Here is a 24,033-nt window from a genome sequence, read left to right as displayed (position 1 = left end):
CTTCAACGAGCTCTTCTTCGGGTTTTGAGTTGGAGAGTGCCACTGGGATTTTCCTTTATTACTATTTTGCCATAACCTCTGACCTAACCCGGAGACCCCTTAGGTTTATAGAAGGAAGGAGAACCGTAGATTTTATGAGATAACAATTAACCCCCTTATAGTTTTGGAATGGAACATTTACTCATTTGTAATGGAATAATGATTGTGAAAAATAACTATTCAATATTTTAATTATACAAAATTGTGATAAACTTTATATTTTGAATTAACAAGAAGAATTCTGTATTATACAAATACACCTTCAAAATCATCATTGCATAATTTTGTATAACCCTTGTATTTTAAAATCTAGTATTTCCTCTTTCATATCAAAGGTTTAGCTTTCCAAAAAAGAATATTTAATTTCTATATTTTATAATAATAAAATTATATATATAAATAATATTATATTATTATACGATTAAATAATTTTGATTTATAAATAAAATTAACACTTAATCATATGAAAATATATTATTATTTATACATAAATTTATGCTTATAGTTTGTGTATACGGTACTACTCATTTTACAATTATACCTTTAAAAACATTATTAAAAATTTAATAAACCCTTATAATTTTAAACCTTGCAAATTACCCTCTAAATCAAAGTTTAGCATTTCATGTTTAATTTAGTATTTACACTAAACTTTTATAAAATAGCTAAACCCCATCAAAATCTTGTGATCTCTTTTGAATTTCTAACTATTCAACCATCCATTAATTATATTACAATTTTTAAAATTTAAATAATACTTTGACAATTTTTTTAAATTTCCAAACACTGCATGAAAAATTTCACTAACACCACTTGACATAAATATTGTATTTTAGTCCCTTTTTTTGGATATTTAATTATTATTTATTAAACTATTAAATAACATATTAAAATTTGTAAGATTTTGGAAAACTCTTAAAATTTTTCAAAGTTTTTTTAAAAATCTTTAAAATTTTTTTTAACATTCTAAACATTTTTTAAAATATTAATTTGCTGTATAAAACTTCTTAAAAGGAAAATAGAAAAAATATAGAGAAAGAAAAATAAAAAGAACATAAAAAGGAATCATATAAAATATAAAAAAAATGGAGAAAGGGGGGACATTTGACTTTTTAAAATTTAATGGATGACAAAGATTGCAGCAAACTTGGGTGGAAAATTTTTTTTGACCTTTAATAAATTAATTACGATTGGAAAAAATTTAATGATAAAAAATTGACAATTGACTCACAACTTGGCGAACCAAACCACACTTTGAGGGGTTGAGAGCTTTACATTGACAGGTCCGATCACTCTATCTTCTCCAACAATCCTGAAGAAACTCATCCACCAACTCAGCCATGCCCATCTCTTCCTACATCTCCAACACTCGCCGTGGAACCTCCAGGTGGGCTCGCTCGCTTCTCCCTTCAACTTCCACCCCTAAATCTAAAATCTCCTCCAGAAAGTCACGTAAACGGGCGGCCCTGATCAACTTCCTTTTCACGCATTTCTTCACCATCGCTCTTTCACTATCTCTTCTTTTCCTCCTCTTGACCATCTTCTTCTTTGGCGTCCCCAAACCCATTTCTACCCACTTCAAATCCAAACCCTCTACTCGTCTCGCCCGACCCAGAAAGCCCTTTAATCGGAATCCTCAAAATGGTTCTGTTTCCGGGGCCAGAGCTGATATAACTACTAAGGGTTTGTATGACAAGATTCAGTTTTTGGATGAAGATGGCGGTCCTTGGAAGCAAGGTTGGGTGGTTAAATACAGAGGTGATGAGTGGGACAGTGAGAAATTGAAAATCTTTGTGGTGCCTCACTCGCATAACGATCCTGGTTGGAAGCTCACTGTTGAAGAGTACTATGAACGCCAATCTAAGCATATACTTGACACCATTGTTCACGCTTTATCAAAGGTAATCCATTTTTTGGCGGGCATTTCTTCAAATCTGTTGTTTATGGAGCTTTTGATGTGTTTGGATTAATTTGGGTTGCTGTTGTATTAGAAAAGAATTCCTGACTTGAACTCCTAAAAAGTTGTTCATCAAAAGGAAATTTTTTCCAAAACTCTTTTTTGGGAAGTCGATTGGAAATTGCAAATTTTATTTCTTTTAACCATTCTGATTTAAGGTCTGGATGTCTGTAAGAGAGAATTTATGGTGTATAATTATTAACTTTGGGAAAACTAATGAAGTTGAGTTTGTGTTTATGTTTTAGGAGTACTATAGCTTTAAAAATGATAATAATTGTTTGAATATGCGATTTGCAGGATGCTCGACGAAAGTTTATATGGGAAGAGATGTCTTATCTGGAGAGGTGGTGGAGGGATTCTACAGAAAGCCAAAGAGAATCTTTTACCAATTTAGTGAGAAATGGACAGTTGGAAATTGTTGGTGGTGGCTGGGTTATGAATGACGAGGTAAAAATATTCCCGTAGTAGGAATAAAAAAGTTCACTTACTGCTCAGAGAAAATGAAGGTTTTTTTTAAATAATGTCTCTCTATAGAGGTTTGAATTGACAAATTGCTGGTTTCTCTTATTGTAGGCTAATTCACATTATTTTGCTATCATCGAGCAGGTATGAACTTAAAGTGCTCCTTAAAGAGCTTTTAGAGATGAATATCTACCTTGGTTAAATGATGAACATGCAGCTTCAATTCATTGGTTGGATGCTCTTTCATTTTCAATGTTTTGAAGTGAGTGGCTATGTAGTGCATTTAGTTCATAATTTATTGAGGCAATGAGGTTATGGTGCTATTATTAATTAATATTAAATGGCTTTTTTAATTTCATTATAGCATTTGAGACACTTCTCTTGTGATTTTAATTTTTTGTGAAAGGTCAAAATGCAAATGTAAGAGTCCAAAGGGAAGAAAATTAAATGATTTGCATTTGAATTGAAATATCTAAGAAAAGTATTTATGATTGAAGCCTAAGTTGAAGTTTCTCTTTTCTTCATGGTGCAGCACATTTTTGAAACATTCTTTAGTATGGTTTCATGCCTCCATTGGTTTAGACTTTGTTTTGTTCAAAATAAGATATCATTCAATTTTGTATTCTTTCTGTACACCTATTGGCTATTATTTTGTTTTCTAATCCTCTGTGGTGGTTTACGTGAAATACTGTGGTAAATAATTTTCATTCTATCTTGCTCTACATTTGCTACAGTCATGCAGATGTCTTTAGAGGTTCAGGTCTCAATTGATACTTTAGCTCCTTTTCAATATGTTATTTGAATTGTGATATTTATAGCCAATCCACAGATAGATTTATGTTTTTGGCTAAGCAATGTAAAAAGATGCTATTGGACACTCTAGCATACACATCCACATATACTCTCACAACCATACTGACACCAATAATCACATGTGATAGCTATCCTTTTGTTTGTATCGATGTTGATGATCGTCTAGGTTTCTAACTTGTGATAAACATTTCCTCAAATAGATCTAGAATTTTAATGTTATCCATTTAACAGATTGCAGAAGGCAACATGTGGTTGAATGACACCGTTGGGTTTATTCCTAAGAATTCTTGGGCAATTGATCCATTTGGTTATTCGGCTACAATGGCATATCTCCTCCGTCGTATGGGTTTCGAAAACATGCTTATTCAACGAACCCACTATGAGCTGAAGAAAGAACTTGCTTTGCACAAAAATTTGGAATATGTATGGCGTCAAACTTGGGATGCTGATGAAACTACTGACATTTTTGTGCACATGATGCCCTTTTATTCATATGATGTTCCGCATACTTGTGGACCAGAGCCTGCTATCTGTTGTCAGTTTGATTTTGCTCGAATGCTTGGATTTTCTTATGAACGGTGTCCATGGGGACAACATCCAGTTCAGATCAAGGAGGAAAATGTGCAGGAGAGGGCACTAAAACTTTTGGATCAGTATAGGAAGAAATCAACGTTGTACCGGACAAATACACTTCTCATCCCTCTTGGAGATGATTTCCGTTACGTCACCAATGATGAAGCTGAAGCACAGTTTAAGAATTACCAACTGTTGTTTGATTATATCAACTCAAACCCCAGTTTAAACGCAGAAGCAAAATTTGGTACTTTGGAGGACTACTTTCAAACACTTCGTGAGGAGGCTGACAGAATAAATTATTCTAGTCCTGGTGAGGGTGGCTCTAGTCAGATTGTAGGTTTTCCTTCTCTGTCGGGTGACTTCTTTACTTATGCTGATAGACAACAGGACTACTGGAGTGGCTATTATGTTTCAAGACCTTTCTTCAAGGCTGTAGATCGGGTGCTAGAGCAAACTCTTCGTGCAACTGAAATAATGTTCGCTTTGTTGCTTGGTTATTGTCAAAAGCCACACTGTGAGAGGTACCCAACAGGTTTCGCTTACAAGCTGACAGCAGCAAGGAGGAATTTAGCTCTTTTTCAGCATCATGATGGGGTAACCGGTACTGCAAAAGATCATGTTGTTCAGGACTATGGAACTCGGATGCATACTTCTTTGCAGGATTTGCAGATTTTCATGTCTAAAGCTATTGAAGTACTGATTGGAATGCGTGAAAAATTTGATCAGAATGTATCCCAGTTCGAGCCAATACAAGTGAGAAATAGATATGATGCTCAGCCAATGTACAGAGCAATAAGTGCTCATGAAGATACCTCACAATCCGTGGTCTTTTTTAATCCTTCGGAGCAAAAAAGGGAAGAGGTTGTAATGGTTATTGTTAACAGGCCAGATGTTACTGTTTTGGACTCAAATTGGACCTGTGTACAAAGCCAGGTGTCTCCTGAATTGCAGCATGATAGGAACAAAATCTTTACTGGGAGACACCGTCTTCACTGGAAAGCTTCTATTCCTGCCATGGGGTTGCAAATATATTACATTGCTAAAGATTTTGTTGGGTGTGAGAAAGCAAAACCATCAAAACTGAAGTACTCATCAAAGTCCAATTCATTCTCTTGCCCCACTCGTTATGCTTGCTCAAAATTAGAAGGTGATGTGGCTGAAATCCAGAATAGACATCACATTCTCACTTTTGATGTCCAGCATGGGCTATTGCAGAAAGTAAGCCATATAAATGTCTCCCAAAATCTTGTGCACGAAGAAATTGGTATGTATTCTACTCAGGAAAGTGGGGCCTACCTGTTCAAACCCATTGGTGATGTTCAGCCTATTATCAAAACTGGTGGCTTGATCATTATTTCTGAAGGCCCTTTGATGCAGGAAGTATACTCTTATCCAAGGACTGAATGGGAGAAAAGCCCCATATCCCATAGTACTCGCATTTATAATGGAGATAATACGATACAGGAATTTGTCATTGAGAAAGAATATCATGTTGCGCTTCTTGGTTATGATTTCAATGACAAGGAGCTGATAGTAAGGTACAAAACTGATATTGATAATAGCAGGACATTCTATTCTGACTTAAATGGCTTTCAGATGAGCAGGAGAGAAACCTATGACAAAATCCCATTGCAGGGAAATTACTACCCTATGCCTTCACTTGCATTCATGCAAGGTTCCAATGGTCAGCGATTTTCTGTTCATACTCGGCAGTCACTGGGTGTGGCAAGCCCCAAGGATGGATGGTTGGAGATTATGCTTGACCGACGTTTGGTAAGAGATGATGGTCGTGGTCTTGGGCAAGGAGTGTTGGACAACCGTGCAATGAATGTAATCTTTCACATCCTTGTTGAATCCAACATTTCTTCCACTTCAAATCCGATTTCCAACCCACTTCCCTTAAGGCCCTCTCTTCTGTCGCATCTTGTTGGTGCTCACTTGAACTATCCGTTACATGGATTTGTTGCCAAGAAGCCACAACAGTTATCAGTGCAGCCCCCCTCTAGATCCTTCTCTCCTCTAGCTGCTTCCTTGCCTTGTGACTTGCATATTGTGAATTTTAAGGTTCCCCGGCCATCAAAGTATTCTTGGCAGGTACCTGGAGACTCTAGGTTTGTTTTAATCTTTCAGAGGAGAGATTGGGATTCTTCGTACTGTCGGAAGGGCAGATCACAGTGCATTAGTGTTTCTGATGAGCCTGTAAATTTGTTTTTCATTTTCAAGGATCTTACAGTATCAAATGCAAGGGCAACTTCTTTAAATCTCATGAACGATGACACGGGAGTGCTTGGGTACCCTGAGCAGTTAGGTGAGAATACTCAAGAGGGACATGTTATGATTTCACCCATGGAATTACAAGCTTACAAGCTGGAGTTGCGACCAAAACAGTGAATGATGATTAGGAATTTATTAATTGTGCTCTCAATGATGCTAATGAAGTGGGGTTAACAAAAGGCAAAGAAGAGTGACATTCATATCCCATCAGGATTCACATGTCTATCTGCTTCTGTTTCATGAAATCTCTGGTCAAGTATTGCAGGTCAAATACTCTCAGAAAGTGGTAAAAGGGGTGTAAGTCAATGAAACAGTCCGGTGGTACCTAGCTGAGGAAGCAACCTGAAATAGATAACCCAGTTTTTCATTTAGTCTGCAATTTATATTATTAATTAGATAATAGAAAGAAAACCAGGATGAGGTTCAATTTTTACTCTTGTAGATTTGCAGAAAACAGAAAGTTTTTGTTTTTGACTCATACTTGTGTACTATGTTAATTTTTTTTGTGTTGTATTTGTTGCTTTTGAGATACACGTCAAGAAAAGTTTTGGATTACAAATTTCAGATTGTGATCAGTTCTCTACTGTATTCCATCCTGTATCGACTGTTAACTGCTTTTAGATTCAGTTTATGTTGAAGAGATTACTTTTTAAACCTCTTGAGAAGTTTTCCTCTTTGAAATTTCAGAAGATTCTTTGCAACTGGAGCTTAATTTTTTGAACTGGTGAATTAGGATTTTGGAAAATAATTTTTTTCAGTTGTATACAAATTCATAATATTTTACATAATCTTAAACCAATATTGTTCTCACAGCGATAGTACACATATCTACTCGAACTTCAAGAAGAGTCATCAAGACGCAGCCAAATGAACAAAACCATTAAATCAGAAAACTTTTCAGTCTCACCCGAAAAATTTTAGGATACAAATGAAAGCCAAAATGGGATTACATAAAGCCTTGGGTCTGAGATTCACAGGCGATGTATCAATATAAACTTTTGACCTAATTAGTGTAATAATTATAAGGTGAATCACTATATTCAGGGTTTCCACTACCTCAACTGATTAATTTTGTCTTAAACGATATCTTGGCTCAAAGTCAGGTTTCTTTGTTTATTGAGAAAAAAGGGAATACATAAAAAAGCTTGTGGTTGGAAGTATGTCCTGCAATTGGACTCTAACTCAATGTATAATTCTGATTTCTGGAATTAATAAGTTAAACGCTGACTAGAAGGCTTCATGATCTCCTCCTGCACACTGACGTTAAGATTCTTGTTTGGAAGAATCTTCCACAGTACTGGCTTCTCCTGCACAATTATAAGCCAGCAGGACCCAAACCATTTGCTCACCCACTGAAGTTCTACTTTTGAGCTTGGGATAAATGATGTGGGATCCCCCACTTCCCCGTACCAGTCAATTGCAGTCACAGTAACCAGCGAGAGCACGCATTTTAAAACATGGACAAAAAATTATCAACTTCACAAACCGAAACTTTCAATCCCTTGTCTCGTTAAGATGAAGCACAGGAAGCAGTTTCAGTGAAGTAAAAAGGAAGAGAAAGTGTTCAAGTACCGTTAAGACTAAAAAAAGGAAGGCATCAAAACAAGCTTGAGCAGCACACTTTCTGTATGTCTGGTCAAATATTCTTCGGCTTAAATCAGTTGTATCTTCGCCTGAAGCGTTATGGCCGCGTTATGCCGATGCCATTGGCTGTGTGACCTTCGACAATTACACTGGGAATTTGATCAAATAGCACCCCAAGTTTTAAGAAATTAACAAATCCTCTCAATTGTTTACATTTTCATTTTTCAAGTACTCCAAATACTATGGAATATGAATCCAGTTCTAGTTGCATTGAATCACGCAAATTTTAGTCAGCTAATAAGATTGATGCATTATGGTAAAATCCATCATTGATTAAAGAGAAGATGTGAGAGAAAATACGAATCTTGTAACATTTAAGTCGTCACTGCTAGTAAAGGGTGGCTGGAAGCTAAAACAAATATTTTGGCTTGTCAGCGTTTTCAGCATCTCAGATTAGAACTATGCTCTCCCCTATATATCCTGCACCAAATGGGACTTCAAAGCTTTTTTTTTTTTTTTTTTTAAATTTCTGCTATATTGGAAAGCATTAACAAAATTATACTATTGAGTGTACAATACTATTGTTCAACACCAGGAAATTTAAACACAAAAATTAGAACTATATGATTTCTTCAAACTGATAAGTCAACAGCAATACAATAGCCAGTCAAGATATCAAAATAACCAAAAATATAAATCATACAAGTATACCTAATAAAATTAATAAGTTTCATACCCCAAGCAATTTGTTAACCTTCGCATGTTTCTTCACATGTCTGCTGTTTGCACAAGTACCAACAGCGAAATAATTCATCATTGTATGATTGAAAGGGCAAACAAGTGTCCTCCATGACTGGTTAATGCATGCTGAACTTCCATGCCAAGAGAATCATCAGAATCCCACTAGTGCTTGGCAAAAGCCATTTTAAGTGGTCTGAAACTGTGTAATTCAACTAACTCATGAGACTGCTGAAAAGAGAGCATGTATTAGTACCAAATTCAATCCTCAAGGTCAATGAACTAGGCTCTTCTCAGGTACTCTCTAAAGGCAGACACTACTTCGGAAGTTACTACATAAATTACTTGAGACATTCCACCTGCAAAGTCAAGTCCTTGATTCCAGCATCATGCAATATGTGAGACACTTGTGCCTTTATAGAAGCCTTGTCAGTTTCCTTTGAGACATGAAGATGAAATGTCCCAACCACATCCGTGTTTGTTAAGCTCCATACATGCAGGTTCTGAATGCCACATACCCCCTTTAACTTCATAACATTATTTAGAGCTTCTTTCAAATCCTGCTCATGAGCCCTAGGAACTCTCTGAAGCAAAAGTTCTGCAGAGTTTCTGAGCAAGGGGATAACTGAGGATATAATCAAGACAGATATAAATATTGAGCAGGCAGGGTCAGCAACTAGCCATCCCTTGTACTTGATTAAAAGAGTTGATATAACAACTCCAACACTTCCCATGGTGTCTGCCAGGACATGCAAGAAGATTCCTTCCATATTGTGGTCAATGTGTTTGTGGCGATGCTTTTGTGGTTCCTCATTAGAGTGACTCTGCAGACTTCTTGAAGATATATGGAGCAAGCTTTGATGGTCATGGTGGTCATGGTAGTCAAGTCCATGAGAAAGGTCATGGTGGTCATGTCCGTGAGAATGGTCATGGTGATCATGTCCGTGAGAATGGTCATGGTGATCATGTCCGTGAGAATGGTCATGGTGATCATGTCCATGAGAATGATCATGGTGGTCACATATATGTGAATGATCGTGGTGTTCATGTCCATGAGAATGGTCATGGTGGTCATGTCCGTGAGAATGGTTGTTGTGGTCATGTCTGTGAGAATGGTCGTGGTGATCATGTCCATGAGCATGATTTTGGTGATTATGTTGATGAAAAAGGTCTTCATGTGCACGTCCATGAGGCAGATCCTGCTTATAAGTAGCCTCTTGATGGTAAGTGGCATGAAAGTTGCCATGATGATCATCACTGACAGAACAACATTTTTCAGGAATTCCATGGGAGATAGATATACAGTCCTGATGCTTGCCATGACCTTCATGGTCATGTGAATGTTGGTGATCCTGATGAGAGTGGGATTGGGATTGGGAATGGGAATGAGAATGTGAGCATGAGCCACCATGAGCATGATGGTGCTCCTCATGAAAGAAAATCAAACCGATTACATTCACAACAAGCCCTCCAATTGAAACAATCAACAAACTATCAGTTGATATCTCCTGAGGATCCAATATCCTCTCTAATGACTCTAAGACAATTAATGCCCCAACCAAAACAAGGAAGACAGCATTAACATATCCTGACAGAACTTCAAATCTCCCCCGGCCATAATTAAACTGATTATTTGCAGGCAAACGCGATATATATGAAGCATATAACCCAATTGCCAATGCAGCACAATCAAACAGCATATGACATGCATCTGATATCAATCCAAGACTGTTACTCATGAACCCAGCAACAAATTCAAGAACCATGTAACCAGTATTAATCAAAAGGAAAAGTGCAATCTTACGAGATTTCCTCTCACTCAAAATGTGGTGGATAGGCTTCATAATCAATGAACTAAATGACTCTGAAGATTCAAGCCCCAATTGAAGATCATTTAAATGAAAACAGTCCAATTCTCTAATAGAAACATACAATAACAATAGACACATCACCAATCCAAAAAGCGAGAGCTCAGGATAATAAAACAACTCCAATACAACAGTACAAACAGAGGTAACCAGAAACTCTCTTTGAAAATCCGTAGAACTCACTAGCTTCTCCTCACTATAATTCTCACTCAAAAGCACTCCAAACACAACAGTATTGGCCAACGGCCAAGCTAAATTTGCAATGGAAACATCTTCACCATCCTTCTCAAAAACAATCCAACTCACAGCCGCAGGAATAAAAAGCAAAATTGTTGTGTAGAACAATGAAATTAACCTAACCTGTTTACGATTCAGTTGCCTAATTGTTCCCCAATTCATTGAAACTCTCTCATAGCACCCTAAAAACCCAGCTAAAAACGGCAACAACATTGGCCAAACTCTGACACAATTCTCTCCGTAAATCACAGATGAAACCCTTAAAGAACTTGGAAACGGGAAACATTCAACCCGATCCCAACTACTTGATAACAAAAATAGCCCAAGAAACAAACACAAAAACCCGCGCAATGTAGAGAACTTACTCAAAGCATTCAAACTCTGATTTTTCCTAACCTCAGCTAGAAACCGTCCGATAAACTTACCAGACAATTCAGCCAAGATCATTGCCGCTGTGCCACAGTATCTAAGAGCCTGAAATCTGAGCAGAAACACAAGCGCCAAAATAAATGATTTGGTAAACAGAAATTTATTCTCAGCGGGCGAGATTAGCGACAAAGATAAAAGGGATTGATTTTGTTTTAAAGAAAGACTGAAACGGTACTGTTTTGAGGAGGGAGAAGAGAATATTGAGAAAGAAAGCGAGAGAAGGAAGGAGAGAAGAGAGACGAGGAAAGTGAAAGGGAAAAGAGAGAATGAAGGGGAAGAGCGAAGAAAAGGGAGGAGAGAGTAGAGAGACCGAAGAGAAAACAGAATGAGAAAGAGAAAGGAAAGTGAAGATTTGTTGGAGGATTTGGAGGTAAACGAAAGGGACCGGTGTTTCGACGGGGTTGCTGCTGGGGTGGACGAAGGGAGCGAAAATGGAGGGTACCGAGCGGTGGGTGTGATGGCTGTGGTGTTGAAGGCGGCGGCGGCGGGGCGCGGAGGGACAGAAAGACGATAGGGACGGTTGTGGCGTTCGTGGGTGTGATCGGCCATGGTGAAAGAGAGATCAATTAGTGTGGAGTCAGCCTGGGTTTTAGTTTAAATATCCGCAGGGAGCGGAGACTGCCTTCGAGTCACCAGCGGCCACGGCAGACTTTTCGTCGGCTGAGATGGATCGTTGAAGTCAAGCTATTTGTGAAATTTCTACCGTTCGATGTCTTCCTTGCGGAAAAGCTTGATTCTTACCTTGGTCTACGTTAACTGTTTTCAAGTTGTCAAAAATTAACGGGGTTAATAGGAAGGAAAAATGATCTTGAGGGGGTTACAATAAATTACCAACTTGTGTTGGAATGACTTTCTTAAATACTAATTTATCTTCGTTTCTAATCTCCGTACCAAAATTTTAAACATTATTAAATATAAAGTTAAATTCAAATTGAATCAAATTTAAACACAATTTAATTTGTATAAAACTGAACTCAAATTTGAGTTTGATTCATTTCAAAAGAGTCGAATCAAGTTTTTAGTTTAACTCATTATTAAAACAATATTGTTTTAATACATATTAATTAAAACGATATTATTTTCTATCAAATTTTTTAAGTTTACAAGTTTGATGAGTTGAACACTTTAAAATTCGAGTTTAAAAATATTAAACTTTTATATTCTAATTTATTTGAGCTGAACTCATTTAAGATTTATTTAAACCAAACTCAAATTTAAATTCGAATAAATTTGTTTCAAACATAACCATAATTAAATCCAACTCTCTTCAAACAAAGAAATTAATGTCCAAAATCCTCACGCTAAAGGCACAAATTCGGCCAAGAAAGATTGTTAAATAGAACTTTTATTGAACCAAACTATGGCCAAATGACTTTATTAAATATTATTATACCCTCGTGCCAAATCTCCCTAATAAAACTCTAAATAATAATAAATGCAATTTTCTTCAAACAAACAAACTAAGGTCTCAAAAGATTGTTAAATAGATTAGAGAGGATCAATATTTGCTTGTTTTCTCATTTATATTAGATGTCTTATTGTATTGTTAGAAAAATAGGAAAATATTGATCATTTTGTTGTCAGAAATTGAAAATGCAAATACTTAGCATTCAAGCTAAACTCTCTAAAGTAAAATTTAATACGAATGTAAGTATAAAATTTAATAATTTAAAGGATTAATCGTAATTTATATGGGGATTTTAAGAGTATTGATAAGAAATTCAAAAGTTAATCGATAAATGAAGTTTAGAGTTCCTACTAAACTTTCAAACGATGACATTAAACTTCAAATTGGGAGATGAGTGAAAGATTTAAGAATATAAGCGGTATAGTGATTTTCATAAACATATTTAGTGGTGTCTTGAAAAAAATCTAAACATCAAATTGGAGGGCTCACAATAAGAATTTAAAACAGGAGGGTTGTGATGTATAATGTTAAGGGTGTAAATGTCAGACCCTTTTCATCTCGTCGGTTGAATATTAATATAACATGCTTAGCCTATGGACTGGACATGACCTGTAGAAAATTACACAAGAGGTCATGCTAAAACAGGACAGGTTTAGATTACAAACTAATCCGACCTTTTACCATGACCATATAAATAAAGAGTAATACTATGTGTATCTATTTTTGATACATAATTTATATATATAGTGATGTGTCATCATATAATTAAGTGATTTTAAAATATATGTCATTATATGATAAAGAAATATCCAATCACATGATAACACCTCATCTGTGTACATAAATTATGTATAAAAATAAATACACATAATTTTATTGATAAATAAAAGTCAGACTAAATTGAATAGAGAATAAGAAAATAACTAAGGATCATATTTTAAGATTTTATTAATATTTGGACTTAGAAAATAACGCCGGTGGCATACTTTGACCGAGCTATGGCTACAATAAACCCCGTCCAAGCTTTAACAAGCCCAATATTATTAAAACTTTATAAAATTCTATGAAAAAATAATATAATACTATGCTAAACTTTATAAAAGTCTTGGCACCAACCTAAGTCTTCGTACACTCTCATTTATCAAAGTTCCCCTTACATCTCACTACTACGCAAAATTACACATTATTCAGCTTAACATTTTTGAGACAAGTGTTACTATATATTGTATTAACGAAATTATATACAACCTCTTATAGAATTTTATGATCTCAGTTTGGGGACGGGACAAAGGTGAGGAATATACCGTTTAAACAGTGATGGACCTACGAACGGGCAAGGGGAGGATTGGGCCTCTCTCAGGTAATTTTTTTTTTTATTAAGCCTTGAAATTTATAAGTCTATACTTATTATTGGGCCCTTTATATTGTATCAGGTCTATACTTTTGTTACAAACTTTTTGTTTTTTTGGGCCCCTTATAACTTGTTAAAATATTCATTATCCAGTCCGGTCCGGTCCTATAGTACAGCACACAACACCAAAGCGGAATCAAATCGATAGAGAATCCTGAAAAGGACACTGTCACTTTAACTTGCTCCCAGGGTTGTTTGTTTGGTTTCCGTTTACTAAAATTATCTTTATAATTTATAATTTATATTATATTATTTAATTTATTAATAATTAAAAATTATAATAATTATTATCAATAATAATATATTAAGTAATATATATATTAATTTAATTATCACTTTGGATTATCAAAATAATTTTAATTTTATTATAATTATATTTTTATTTATTAATTTTTTAGAATAAAAATAATCTTATTTTTAATTAATATAGTAATATAAAAATATTTTAAAATAATTATAATCAAATGTATTTAAGTAAAATAATTTATTAACATTCTTTTATTATATTTAACCAAATATAATGATTATTTATATCTATTGAATTTTATCAAATATAATAATTATTTATATCTATAATTTTTTAAATAATTTATCTTTAAGATAATATTTCAATTTTTATAATAAAATATTATTCATATTAAATGCCTCCTAAGAGATTATTTGAGTGAGAAAAAAATGTCTCCATATATAAGAAAACATAATTGAAATCTTTTTTAAAGATTTTATGTATAAAAAATATAAATTCAAATATTTTTTAATAATATATTAAAATTAAATATTTAATTTATTTAATAATTATATAACCAATTATCAAAACGAAAATTTATCTTATTTGATGTCGGTCATTTGCTAAGGGTATTTTCTTAACATGCTTAGATTTTACACATTATTATTATCTGGAATTTACTCTCTTTATCCTGGCGTCACTATTCGGGAATTAATTCTCGGAAATATAATCTAAAGATTACCGAATCCGAATACTTTGCTCGGCGTATTTTGATTTCTCTTCACCGTGTCATTTGTCTTCTCTATGTTTAGTGGATCCCTTTGTGTCAATGGGGATTCAGATTCCAGCAGAGCAGGATTAAGCCACTGACATCAACCGGAGTCAGGTTCGGTGGATCCGAATTGGTTCTCAAATTTATTTAATTTAAATTTTAATATAAAAAATTAGATTCATTTTCCATATTGAGTTAAACTAAAGTTAAGAAATGTTAATTTAATTTAATTCAAATTTATAATTTTAATTAATAATATGAATTTAGGGTTTAAATCAGTTTGAATTTATGGTTTATAATCCTTAGATCAATTTGAATTTATAATTTAAATTTATTTGTGGTTTAATTTGACTAGAATTCATATTTTTAATATATAATTTTGTATATTATTTAAATAAAATAATATCTTTTTATTAATAATTTATGAAATGAAATTATAAATATAAATCATAAATTTAAGTCATCGATTTGAAACAAACTAAACTATAAATTCGAACCATTGATTCAAATTGAACTAGTATTAAATTGAGTCGAATCATTTTCAAATCGAACTCAAGCTACCCTTTTAGCTCGACGATCTTGAGTTAAACTCAAATTAAATATTTTTTATTCAAATCAAACTTAAATTAATAGTTGTTAGGATTTGCCCCTGTTTGTATCCAGTATCCACCTCTATTTGAAACTTTCCAAAACGCAAGAGTCTTTCTAAAGGTACTCAACAAATCGCGCGATCTGTTATTCGGATTTCAGGTCCCGTCTCAAGTGGAACTAATTAATATAATTAATCTCTACTCTGTGTTCGTTCAAATTTCAAATGCAAACAAATATATTTTAAATACTTGTTTAATTCTCTTAACAAATCTAGCAAGTCAAATCTTCCACCATTGGAGATAAATTTCCTGATGTTATTTCGAGGATTCTGACGCATTTCCAGGTATGTAAATGCAAAAACTTCACTTAATTAGCAGTTGTTTATCATTTATTAACACAATTCTATTGCATTAATTATGATTTCTCTTTATAATTTTCCATTGCTCTACCTTGTTCTCTGATCAGTCTGACTAGAGTTTGAAGATGGCAGACGTTAATGTGACTGTAATTATCACTTGTGGGCCTAATTAACATAGAAGTTGAGTGAGGAAATAGAACAAACACAAAAAGATCTGAGGAGACGTACAATTTCTTGAGTTGAGTGCCATTATTAGCAAAAGAGCCAATAATTCACAAGATAATGTTTCAAGTTTATCATTTTGATCGAATCGATTTGTCATTAGAAGATAGAATTGGGTGGGAGTTACAGCTTGAAAGGATATTCATTTGAAAAGAAGAATATTAGGTTGTGAAAAAGAACCTAAATGAAATTTGGGTTAGGCAGAGAATTAATGTCTTAGTTTCAAACAATATTTAATTAGGCATTAGCAATGAATAATCATATTACTCACAAATTTGGAGAAAATACGTAAGCTTGGTGGATTCCACATATGAAACATGCATATTTTTGAAGTACTTCACGTCAAGAAATTAATTACAGTACCACAGATCCGAAATTCATTTGAGAGTTCTATTGAAAATTGAAGAAACCTTTTATTCGAGAAATCTTATTGACTCTAAACAGAGAAGTTCGATGAATATTATTCGTTGAATAAGGTGGGGATGGTTTGAATGATTCCTTAGACAAAAGATGAAAAACTTATGTCATAAAGAAGCACTAACATATATTAAACAGTACAGTGTTATGCATGTAATTGGCTTAGCTGTTTGATGTAAGTTATAAAAAACAAGCAATGCGTAAGCAGAAGGAATAAAGGCCATTGAGGGAGAAAAGTCGGGGGGAAACGTGTTTGCCATTCTTCTGGGTAATCATAAATTTTTTCTTCTGTTTTTGTAGTGGTGATTATAAAGCTAAAGAAAGTGATATCCATATCACTAACCACAATACCAATAAGTGATAGGGGTTCGTTTGTCATCTCTGGACACCATATGAAACTACCCAACAGAGAAATAGCAATTACAAGTAATTATATCCTTCACGTAGGACAATCCTTGTCAGCTACCACTTCGATGTTTGTGTTCTTCTTTACGTCTGTGCGGTTGTGTGTGTCCCCTGTGCGTAGATTGTGCGCTTGCTTGGGCGTTGTAGCAGTTAATTGGGGCAAAGGGCTATTTTCACCCAAATTTTAGTTCAATTTATCTATTCTTGAACTGTTATTAAAGGGTTATGATAGATAAAAAATTTAAATACTTATTTATTCTTAAATTATTATTAAATTTTTATTCAATACAAGGATAAAAACGTTATTTAATAATAATATTAAAAAATATATTATTTTATTTATTTTTTTCTCAGATTTTAAAAATTAACATTTAACCCCTCATACTTGAACTTTGAAAAGTGACTTTCTCCCTCCCGAAATCCCTAATTTTTCTTCACTCCTCCTCCACCTATTGACGACCTACGAGCGTCGTCCAGATCTAAACGATGTTGGTTGTCCAGATTTGAATGACACTAGTTTTTCTTAACTGGATGACGGAGCATCGTCCATTTTCTGGATGACAAGGGTCTGGATGATGGAGAGTCGTCTAGTCTAGATGATGAAACGTCTTCTAGAATGGACGACTCTCCATCATCCAGTCTAGACGACTCTCCATCGTCCAAAGACCTGCACAATGAAGCGTAGTCCAGATTTAGATGATGTTTGTTGTCCAGATCTGGATAACGGTCATCATATTTGGACGACGATCGTCGTTCAGATGATGACCTCTGGAAGAATATTCAAGGAGAAAAAGTGGCTAGATTTTAGGAAAAAAAAGTGAATTTTTTAAAACTTAATTCCGCGGAGGGGGGGGGGAATGTTAGTTTTCTAAATTAAATAGGAAAAATGAAATAAAATTTTAATTATTTTAATATTACTGATAAAATAATGAATTTATCCCTTAACCCTAACAGAAAATATGTGGGTGTGTCCTAATAGATTAAACTTTAAATAAGTGTTTGAATTTTTCATTTATCATGCATATATAATTGTCATTTCAACAAAACCTGTGTGGGAAATTGTCCTTTTCCCAGTTAACTGCGTGCCATTCTTGGCTTACCGTAACACAACGTATTCTGCTAGTTATGTCCTGTAGTAAAAAGTAGTCACCAAACGTTGCGCAAAATAAAGCCAAGAAAAGCTCTAGCTTTATGCGTTAGTTTCAACTTCTATTATGATTTTGGATCGGATGTAAACTAGCTCTATGTAAAGTAGAAACGACAACCTTCAAAAAATAGCTTTGCTAATTATGCAGAAAATAACCAGCACCAAATCTCATCCATAAACCAATTGATTGTAGTACAAATCAACCTCATGAATCATGTATGATCTAAACAAGTTGATTGTTCTTAGTACTAATTTCCTGGTTAATAGCATTATCATCTGAATTTTACAGTTTTAGAAGCTGTTTATCTAAATCTTCATATAATTAAGCACGCGAAATTGCATAAAAAACATTGCAGACTTGAAATATTATCTTTCTTATCATATACCTGATATTTGATCGAATCTGATAAATTTATCCATTTACTTTCCTAATCATTGTTATCCAATAATTTTTTAAGTAAATATATATGTAATACAGTTTGTCCTGTTGACAGATTCTCTGATTCAATGATTAGAGTCCATATATATACATATATATACACATACATGTACCATTTCACTCTTGCATTTCCTACAGGGAGAATCCTTCAGTGCTTACGTGGCACAGAAGTGGTCGTCCAACGTGTCAAAAAGATGCAACATGCCAACTATATAAGTGACAGGTATGAGATATATATCTCAAACTGACACATGAAAGATCCATGCATGTCGACACTCTTTGCTCCTCGATAACATCTCCGTGACAACATTTCCAACTGATGAGAGTGCGAGGGCTTTAACTTTATGTAAACTTTATCTTCTTAAATTATACTAATTATACTGTGAACAACAGAATAGCTTTAGGAATTGTCTAGTGCTCCACTTCGACGCAAAATCCAAATCTTTTGACTGGCAAAGGACCCAATCATCAAGTTGAGAGGAAATTTTTGCTGGTGGAGGTGGCTGAAACTTTGTGGTGAATAGGTTTATCAGATTGTGATAGCTCAGACAACAACTTATGCTGGTTACTCCTTTCTCTCTAGCTATAATCTCAAACTTATAACTTCCCAGTAATCTGATATTTCTTTCTAATGGCTGGAGGACACAGACATAAGGAGCTCAGCAAATCATGTGTCTTGCTTATAGGTAAAATTATTCTTCCATCTGTCTTAACTAATACATGCCTTGGTTCGGGAGTTCTGGATAGAAAACCTTATGTTTCTGTGCTGATGTATTATAGTGATGGCTGGTAAAGAGAGGTTTGCATTCAAAGGGGTGGCATCAAATCTGGTAACTTACCTCACAGATGTTGTCAAAATGAGCAACTCTTCCGCAGCCAAGACTGTCAACAGATGGTGTGGTTTCACTTTCATTATGCCGTTGTTAGTGGCACCCCTTGCTGACTCTTATTGGGATCGATACTCCACCATACTTGCCTTCTCTTTCATCTATGTTATTGTGAGTATACACTTCATATTCTTCATTTTCTTGGGGATCGCTGCATATTTTGTAAGTTTATACGCTTCTATAAAAATAATTCTCACCAACAGTAGGTCATTTTCCTTTGCATGGGTCGGTGGGGGTACTTTTTTATAGATTAATGGCAACATAGAGTAAGTCTAGTCATTGATCAATAACATTCTTTGCAGAAAATGTTAGTTTGAGTGCCCGGCAAAATTTGATGGTCAAGTCTTGGAAGATCATTCAGAAATATTGCTTTAAAGTTTAAATTAACAACTGTGGCTAGAATTTTCCGACCATAAATGTCACTATATACAACCGCACTTTCTTGTTATGTCCCACACTCCACTAAATTGAAATTTTATGGGACTACGATGAAAATGATGTTAAAATCCGTCGGTATTGTTTAGATGTATTTTTAATTGAAATTTTAAGTAGTGCTTTGTCAAGTCTAGTAATTTTATTATATGTTTCGTTCGATTAAATCTCCTGAGACCCTTTAAAATAGTCTATATAAACTTGGGAAAAGGACTATTTCCCACCCAAATTTTAGGTGATTCTCAAATCTACACCTATGGGAGATGAAAAACCTCAATTTCTATCCATGACCAAACTACCGTCCAAAATTTCAATTAGAGACAGGGTAAAATTGTTATTTTACTTATAAACTTTAAAACTTTAAAATTTTATCATTTCCCCCTCCAGGTTTTAAAAACTAACACCTCAACCCATCCTCAAAGTCTGAAAAGTTTAGATTTCACCCCTAGGGTGTACTTCCTTCTCCGGCCACCACCAATGGTCGACGCATTCCACCAATCTCCCATCTCCAATTGCAAAGGACGACGAGAGATAATCCTTCGTCGCCCAGATTTGGATGACGAAACGTTGTCCAGATCTGAAAGAACAGACGAAGGATGACGTTTCATCGTCCTTCGTCGTCGTGTCTGGACGATGAGACGAGCGACAAAGGACAATGAAGCATCGTCCTTCATCATCTAGATGGTGCGACGAAGAGAGATTTCTTCATCACACAGTGGTGTGTGACAAAGAGATCTCCATCTCTTCGTCGCACCGTGCGACGAGGAGACGGAGATCTGTTCATCGCACCACCGCCGTTGCACCAAGAGAAGGAGAAGGTTAGAGACGACATCGGAAGATGAAGTTGAAGAATGGGGTTAAAACTGCTATTTTTGAAAGTTATGGAGGACAACTGAGTTTTAAAAAATATGGAAACACTAGGTTTGGGGGTGAAAATGTTATTTTTCAAAATTTAAAAACTTTAGATAAAAGTGAAATGTTAGTTTCTAAAATTTGGGGGAAGGTGAGTAATAAACTTTATCTCTTTCTTTAATAGAAAAAATTAATAGAAGTTTGGCTATGGGTGGGAATTAGGGTTTTTTATCTCCCGTGGATGTAGATTTGAGAATGACCTAAAATTTAGGTGGGAAATAGTCCTTTTTTCCTATAAACTTTATTAGAATAATGTTAATGGAGCATAAAGATACTTGTTATAGGAAAAACAATGTTATTTTAATTTTTTAACATATACTAAAATTTTATCCTTCCAATTTGTTTTTTTCCCTTAGATACAACCTTCATCCTACGTTCTTTACAAGAAAGCTTAAAAGTCAGCTCACCTAGCTAGTATCCTAACCCATCTTCACATGGGTATCTTATTTAATAACTTCATCCTCATTATCTCTTGTAATAGTGTTATTTATATATAACATTGATAAAAAATGGAGATATATGAGTCCATATAATATTTATATGTCATTAATGCATTAATTTGAGGTACCATATTAATGTACTCTGTTACTACAAACTTTCTTGGGATATAAAGTATCTTTACCAGAGAAGAACTTTCTTGAGATTTAAGTGCCTTTAGCAGAAATGAATTTTCTTTTGGTGTGCTTAATGCTCTGTTTAAGTTGTTTTTACTCAAAAAATTTTAAATTCACATTCTTTCTAGGGCCTTGTGGCATTGACATCTACAGCATTTACTTCGTCATGGTCTCGTTCAAATAGCACAAGCTCTTCTTCCTTCCTCTTTTGGTCCCTCTGTTTGATTTCTCTAGGCCAAGGTGGATACAATCCATCGTTGCAAGCATTTGGAGCAGACCAACTAGACAATGGTGACGAAGAATTGCCCAGCAGCAAAGACGATCAGAATTCAGGAATGAAGAGTTTGTTCTTCAAATGGTGGTATTTCGGAGTCTGCAGCGGCAGCCTTTTGGGTGTCACTGTCATGTCCTACATTCAAGATACCTTTGGCTGGGTTCTCGGATTCGCCATCCCCACAGTCGCCATGGTTACATCAATGGTATTTTTATCATTTGGAGGTCGGATATATGCAAACAAATCAGAGGAACATATTCAAGGCAATCCTTTTCTCAACATCATTCAAGCTATTAAAGCAGCTGCATCAAAAGTGATGGGTAGCAAGTCCGCCTTGGCAATTGAGAAACCTGATGGCGTGGAGCTACAGTAAGTATATATTCTTTAGTCAATCATATCTAAACTTAACTACACTTGAATTTATCTAACATTGAGTTTGGCTCAATTTGAGTAAAATTAAATTCGAATCCAAATTCAAATTCGATTTAAAGTTGTTTAAGTTAGATTCATCTTAAAAAAACTGAATTTGAGTTTTGTTTAAATTCAAATTCGAAATAAGTTTTAAACTCAATTCAATATAAAAATAACATCATTTTGAAGTATATCGATTAAAACGATATTACTTCAGTCGATTTATATCAAAAAGTTTTTGACTCATACACTCAACAAATTAAAATTTAAACTTAAATTTATTTGAATTAAACTTGTTTAAAATTCATCCACACCAAACTCATTTTCAATCTCAAATAATTTCGGCCGAAATCCATCACTCTTTTCAAGCCGGCTTTATAAATCACCTTGTAAAACTGTACAAGATATCTGATAATAAATTTTACTTAAATTTCATGTCAGGCTTCAGGAAAAACCACTGTGCCCTCAAAATTTGGGCAGCAATGAGGACTTGGTTGACCTGGAGAATCCCACAAACGGCAACCATCTTCTCCGAAATGCAAAAGAAGTAATTCGACTTCTGCCCGTATGGATAATGCTGCTCATGTTTGCGGTAATTTTCCAACAGCCGGCTACATTTTTCACTAAACAGGGCATGACAATGGAGAGAAACATCGGCAGCAACTTCAAGATCCCGCCGGCAACACTTCAAAGCGCAATCACATTCTCCATAATACTTCTCACGCCATTATACGACACCGTTTTGATCCCAATCACGCAGACCATCATCCGAAACGAAAAAGGTATCAACGTAATGCAGAGAATGGGCGTAGGGATGTTTCTTTCCATCATAGCAATGGCGATCGCCGCAGTAGTGGAAACAAAGAGGCTACAATTGAGCAAGCAAATGGGAAAGCCTCTAAGCATTTTCTGGTTGTTGCCTCAATACATTTTGTTAGGGATTTCAGACATTTTTACAGTGGTGGGGATGCAAGAGTTCTTCTATAATGAAGTACCGGTGAGGATGAGAACGACGGCGTTTGCTTTATATACAAGTGTTTTCGGGGTGGGGAGTTTCATGAGTGCGTTGTTGATCTCTGTCATTGAAGTTCTGTCGAGTTCAAGAGGGGGACACAGCTGGTTTTCGGATGATATGAAAGAAGCTCGACTGGATAAATTCTACTGGGTTCTAGCTTTGGCCAGTGCTTTGAGTTTGATGTTATATGTAATCTTCTGCAAATTTTATAGGACTGGGCGTGGTTCGGATTCTAACAACTGTAAATGAACTCGCATGTTTTCGGGTTTGACAGGCTACTGTTTATGGTATTGCTTGTTTTTGCTACAAATATGAAGGTCGAATTACTATTTGCGTTTTACTCCTTCCAAGAATTTATTAAACTTTTATGAATAATAATTAAAAAAACTAAAAATATATAAATAGGCAAGACTGTTCTTTTACTGGTGATGTCACCCTAAACTGCTGCTATCAACTATCTCTTTTATTACAGTTCTATTTGTGACATCGTACTTGCTCATTGTCGCCTCCATCTCTATGTGATAGATGTCACTTTGATTTACTCTATTTTGATTAAATTCTTTTGTTTCCACTAACTCTGTGACACTTCACTGTTAACACAAAACTCAAGTATGTCTAGATTCGTTGATTCATTTTAGATGTTTTTTGGAATGCCAACAAATGAGAAATATAAAAAAAATTTAAAAAATATAAAGTAATTATGATAAAAAATATATATATAGTTTGTTTATCCTATTGGTAATATAAATGACATTAAATTACTTATCCTATTACATATGATAAAGAATTATAAAAATATTGTTTGACTCCTAAAATTAACCTATGTCTTTGATAGATGGGTGAGAAAATAGATTTTTGAAATTTAAATGAATTTGAATTATTTCATTGAAGTTAGGGTGGGACATAGTTATTTGGCCATTTCTGAATTAGAATTCTGTTTTCATCTCCTATATCATCTGAATTTATTCAAACCCAGACACAAATACAAATTTGTTAATTAAATAGACTGTCGATGTTAATAAGAATTGACCTGTTGGAAAGATTGAAACTATGCCTCTCTCTCTCTCTCTCTCTCTCTCTCTCTCTATATATATATATATATATATATTTTTTTT

At 34.6% G+C, this 24,033-nt stretch overlaps 3 protein-coding genes across 5 annotated transcripts; 2 read left to right on the top strand and 1 right to left on the bottom strand.

Annotated features, from left to right (window-relative positions):
* The first annotated feature begins 1,265 nt into the window (after positions 1-1,265).
* Positions 1,266-6,709, top strand: LOC123195543 (alpha-mannosidase 2). 2 transcript variants are annotated; one of them, XM_044609318.1, is made up of 4 exons: positions 1,266-1,940; positions 2,294-2,443; positions 2,570-2,602; positions 3,503-6,709. In XM_044609318.1, the coding sequence occupies exons 1-4, from the start codon at positions 1,380-1,382 to the stop codon at positions 6,236-6,238; spliced, it is 3,480 nt and encodes a 1,159-aa protein (XP_044465253.1). In that variant the 5' UTR covers positions 1,266-1,379; the 3' UTR covers positions 6,239-6,709. The 2 variants fall into 2 exon arrangements, with proteins under 2 accessions (XP_044465253.1, XP_044465254.1); XM_044609319.1 differs by lacking the exons at positions 1,266-1,940; positions 2,570-2,602 and adding an exon at positions 2,603-2,720 and having other exon boundaries at positions 2,308-2,443.
* A 1,595-nt stretch (positions 6,710-8,304) lies between these two features.
* LOC123195542 (probable zinc transporter protein DDB_G0282067) lies at positions 8,305-11,707 on the bottom strand. The gene has a single exon (XM_044609316.1). It carries the CDS (start codon positions 11,524-11,526, stop codon positions 8,785-8,787), a length of 2,742 nt encoding a protein of 913 aa, XP_044465251.1. The 5' UTR covers positions 11,527-11,707; the 3' UTR covers positions 8,305-8,784.
* Positions 11,708-18,538: 6,831 nt separating this feature from the next.
* On the top strand, positions 18,539-23,258 carry LOC123195541 (protein NRT1/ PTR FAMILY 5.8). Of its 2 annotated transcripts, XM_044609315.1 has the most exons (5): positions 18,540-18,937; positions 19,022-19,059; positions 19,154-19,371; positions 21,347-21,861; positions 22,345-23,258. In XM_044609315.1, the coding sequence occupies exons 3-5, from the start codon at positions 19,156-19,158 to the stop codon at positions 23,165-23,167; spliced, it is 1,554 nt and encodes a 517-aa protein (XP_044465250.1). In that variant the 5' UTR covers positions 18,540-18,937; positions 19,022-19,059; positions 19,154-19,155; the 3' UTR covers positions 23,168-23,258. The 2 variants fall into 2 exon arrangements, with proteins under 2 accessions (XP_044465249.1, XP_044465250.1); XM_044609314.1 differs by having other exon boundaries at positions 18,539-19,059.
* Positions 23,259-24,033: the final 775 nt, after the last annotated feature.

Source organism: Mangifera indica, chromosome 14, assembly GCF_011075055.1.
Source record: "Mangifera indica cultivar Alphonso chromosome 14, CATAS_Mindica_2.1, whole genome shotgun sequence".
In the NCBI taxonomy this organism is placed as follows: domain Eukaryota; kingdom Viridiplantae; phylum Streptophyta; class Magnoliopsida; order Sapindales; family Anacardiaceae; genus Mangifera; species Mangifera indica.
Note: the sequence above shows the minus strand (reverse complement) of the source record. Positions and strands in the feature narration are given on the sequence as shown.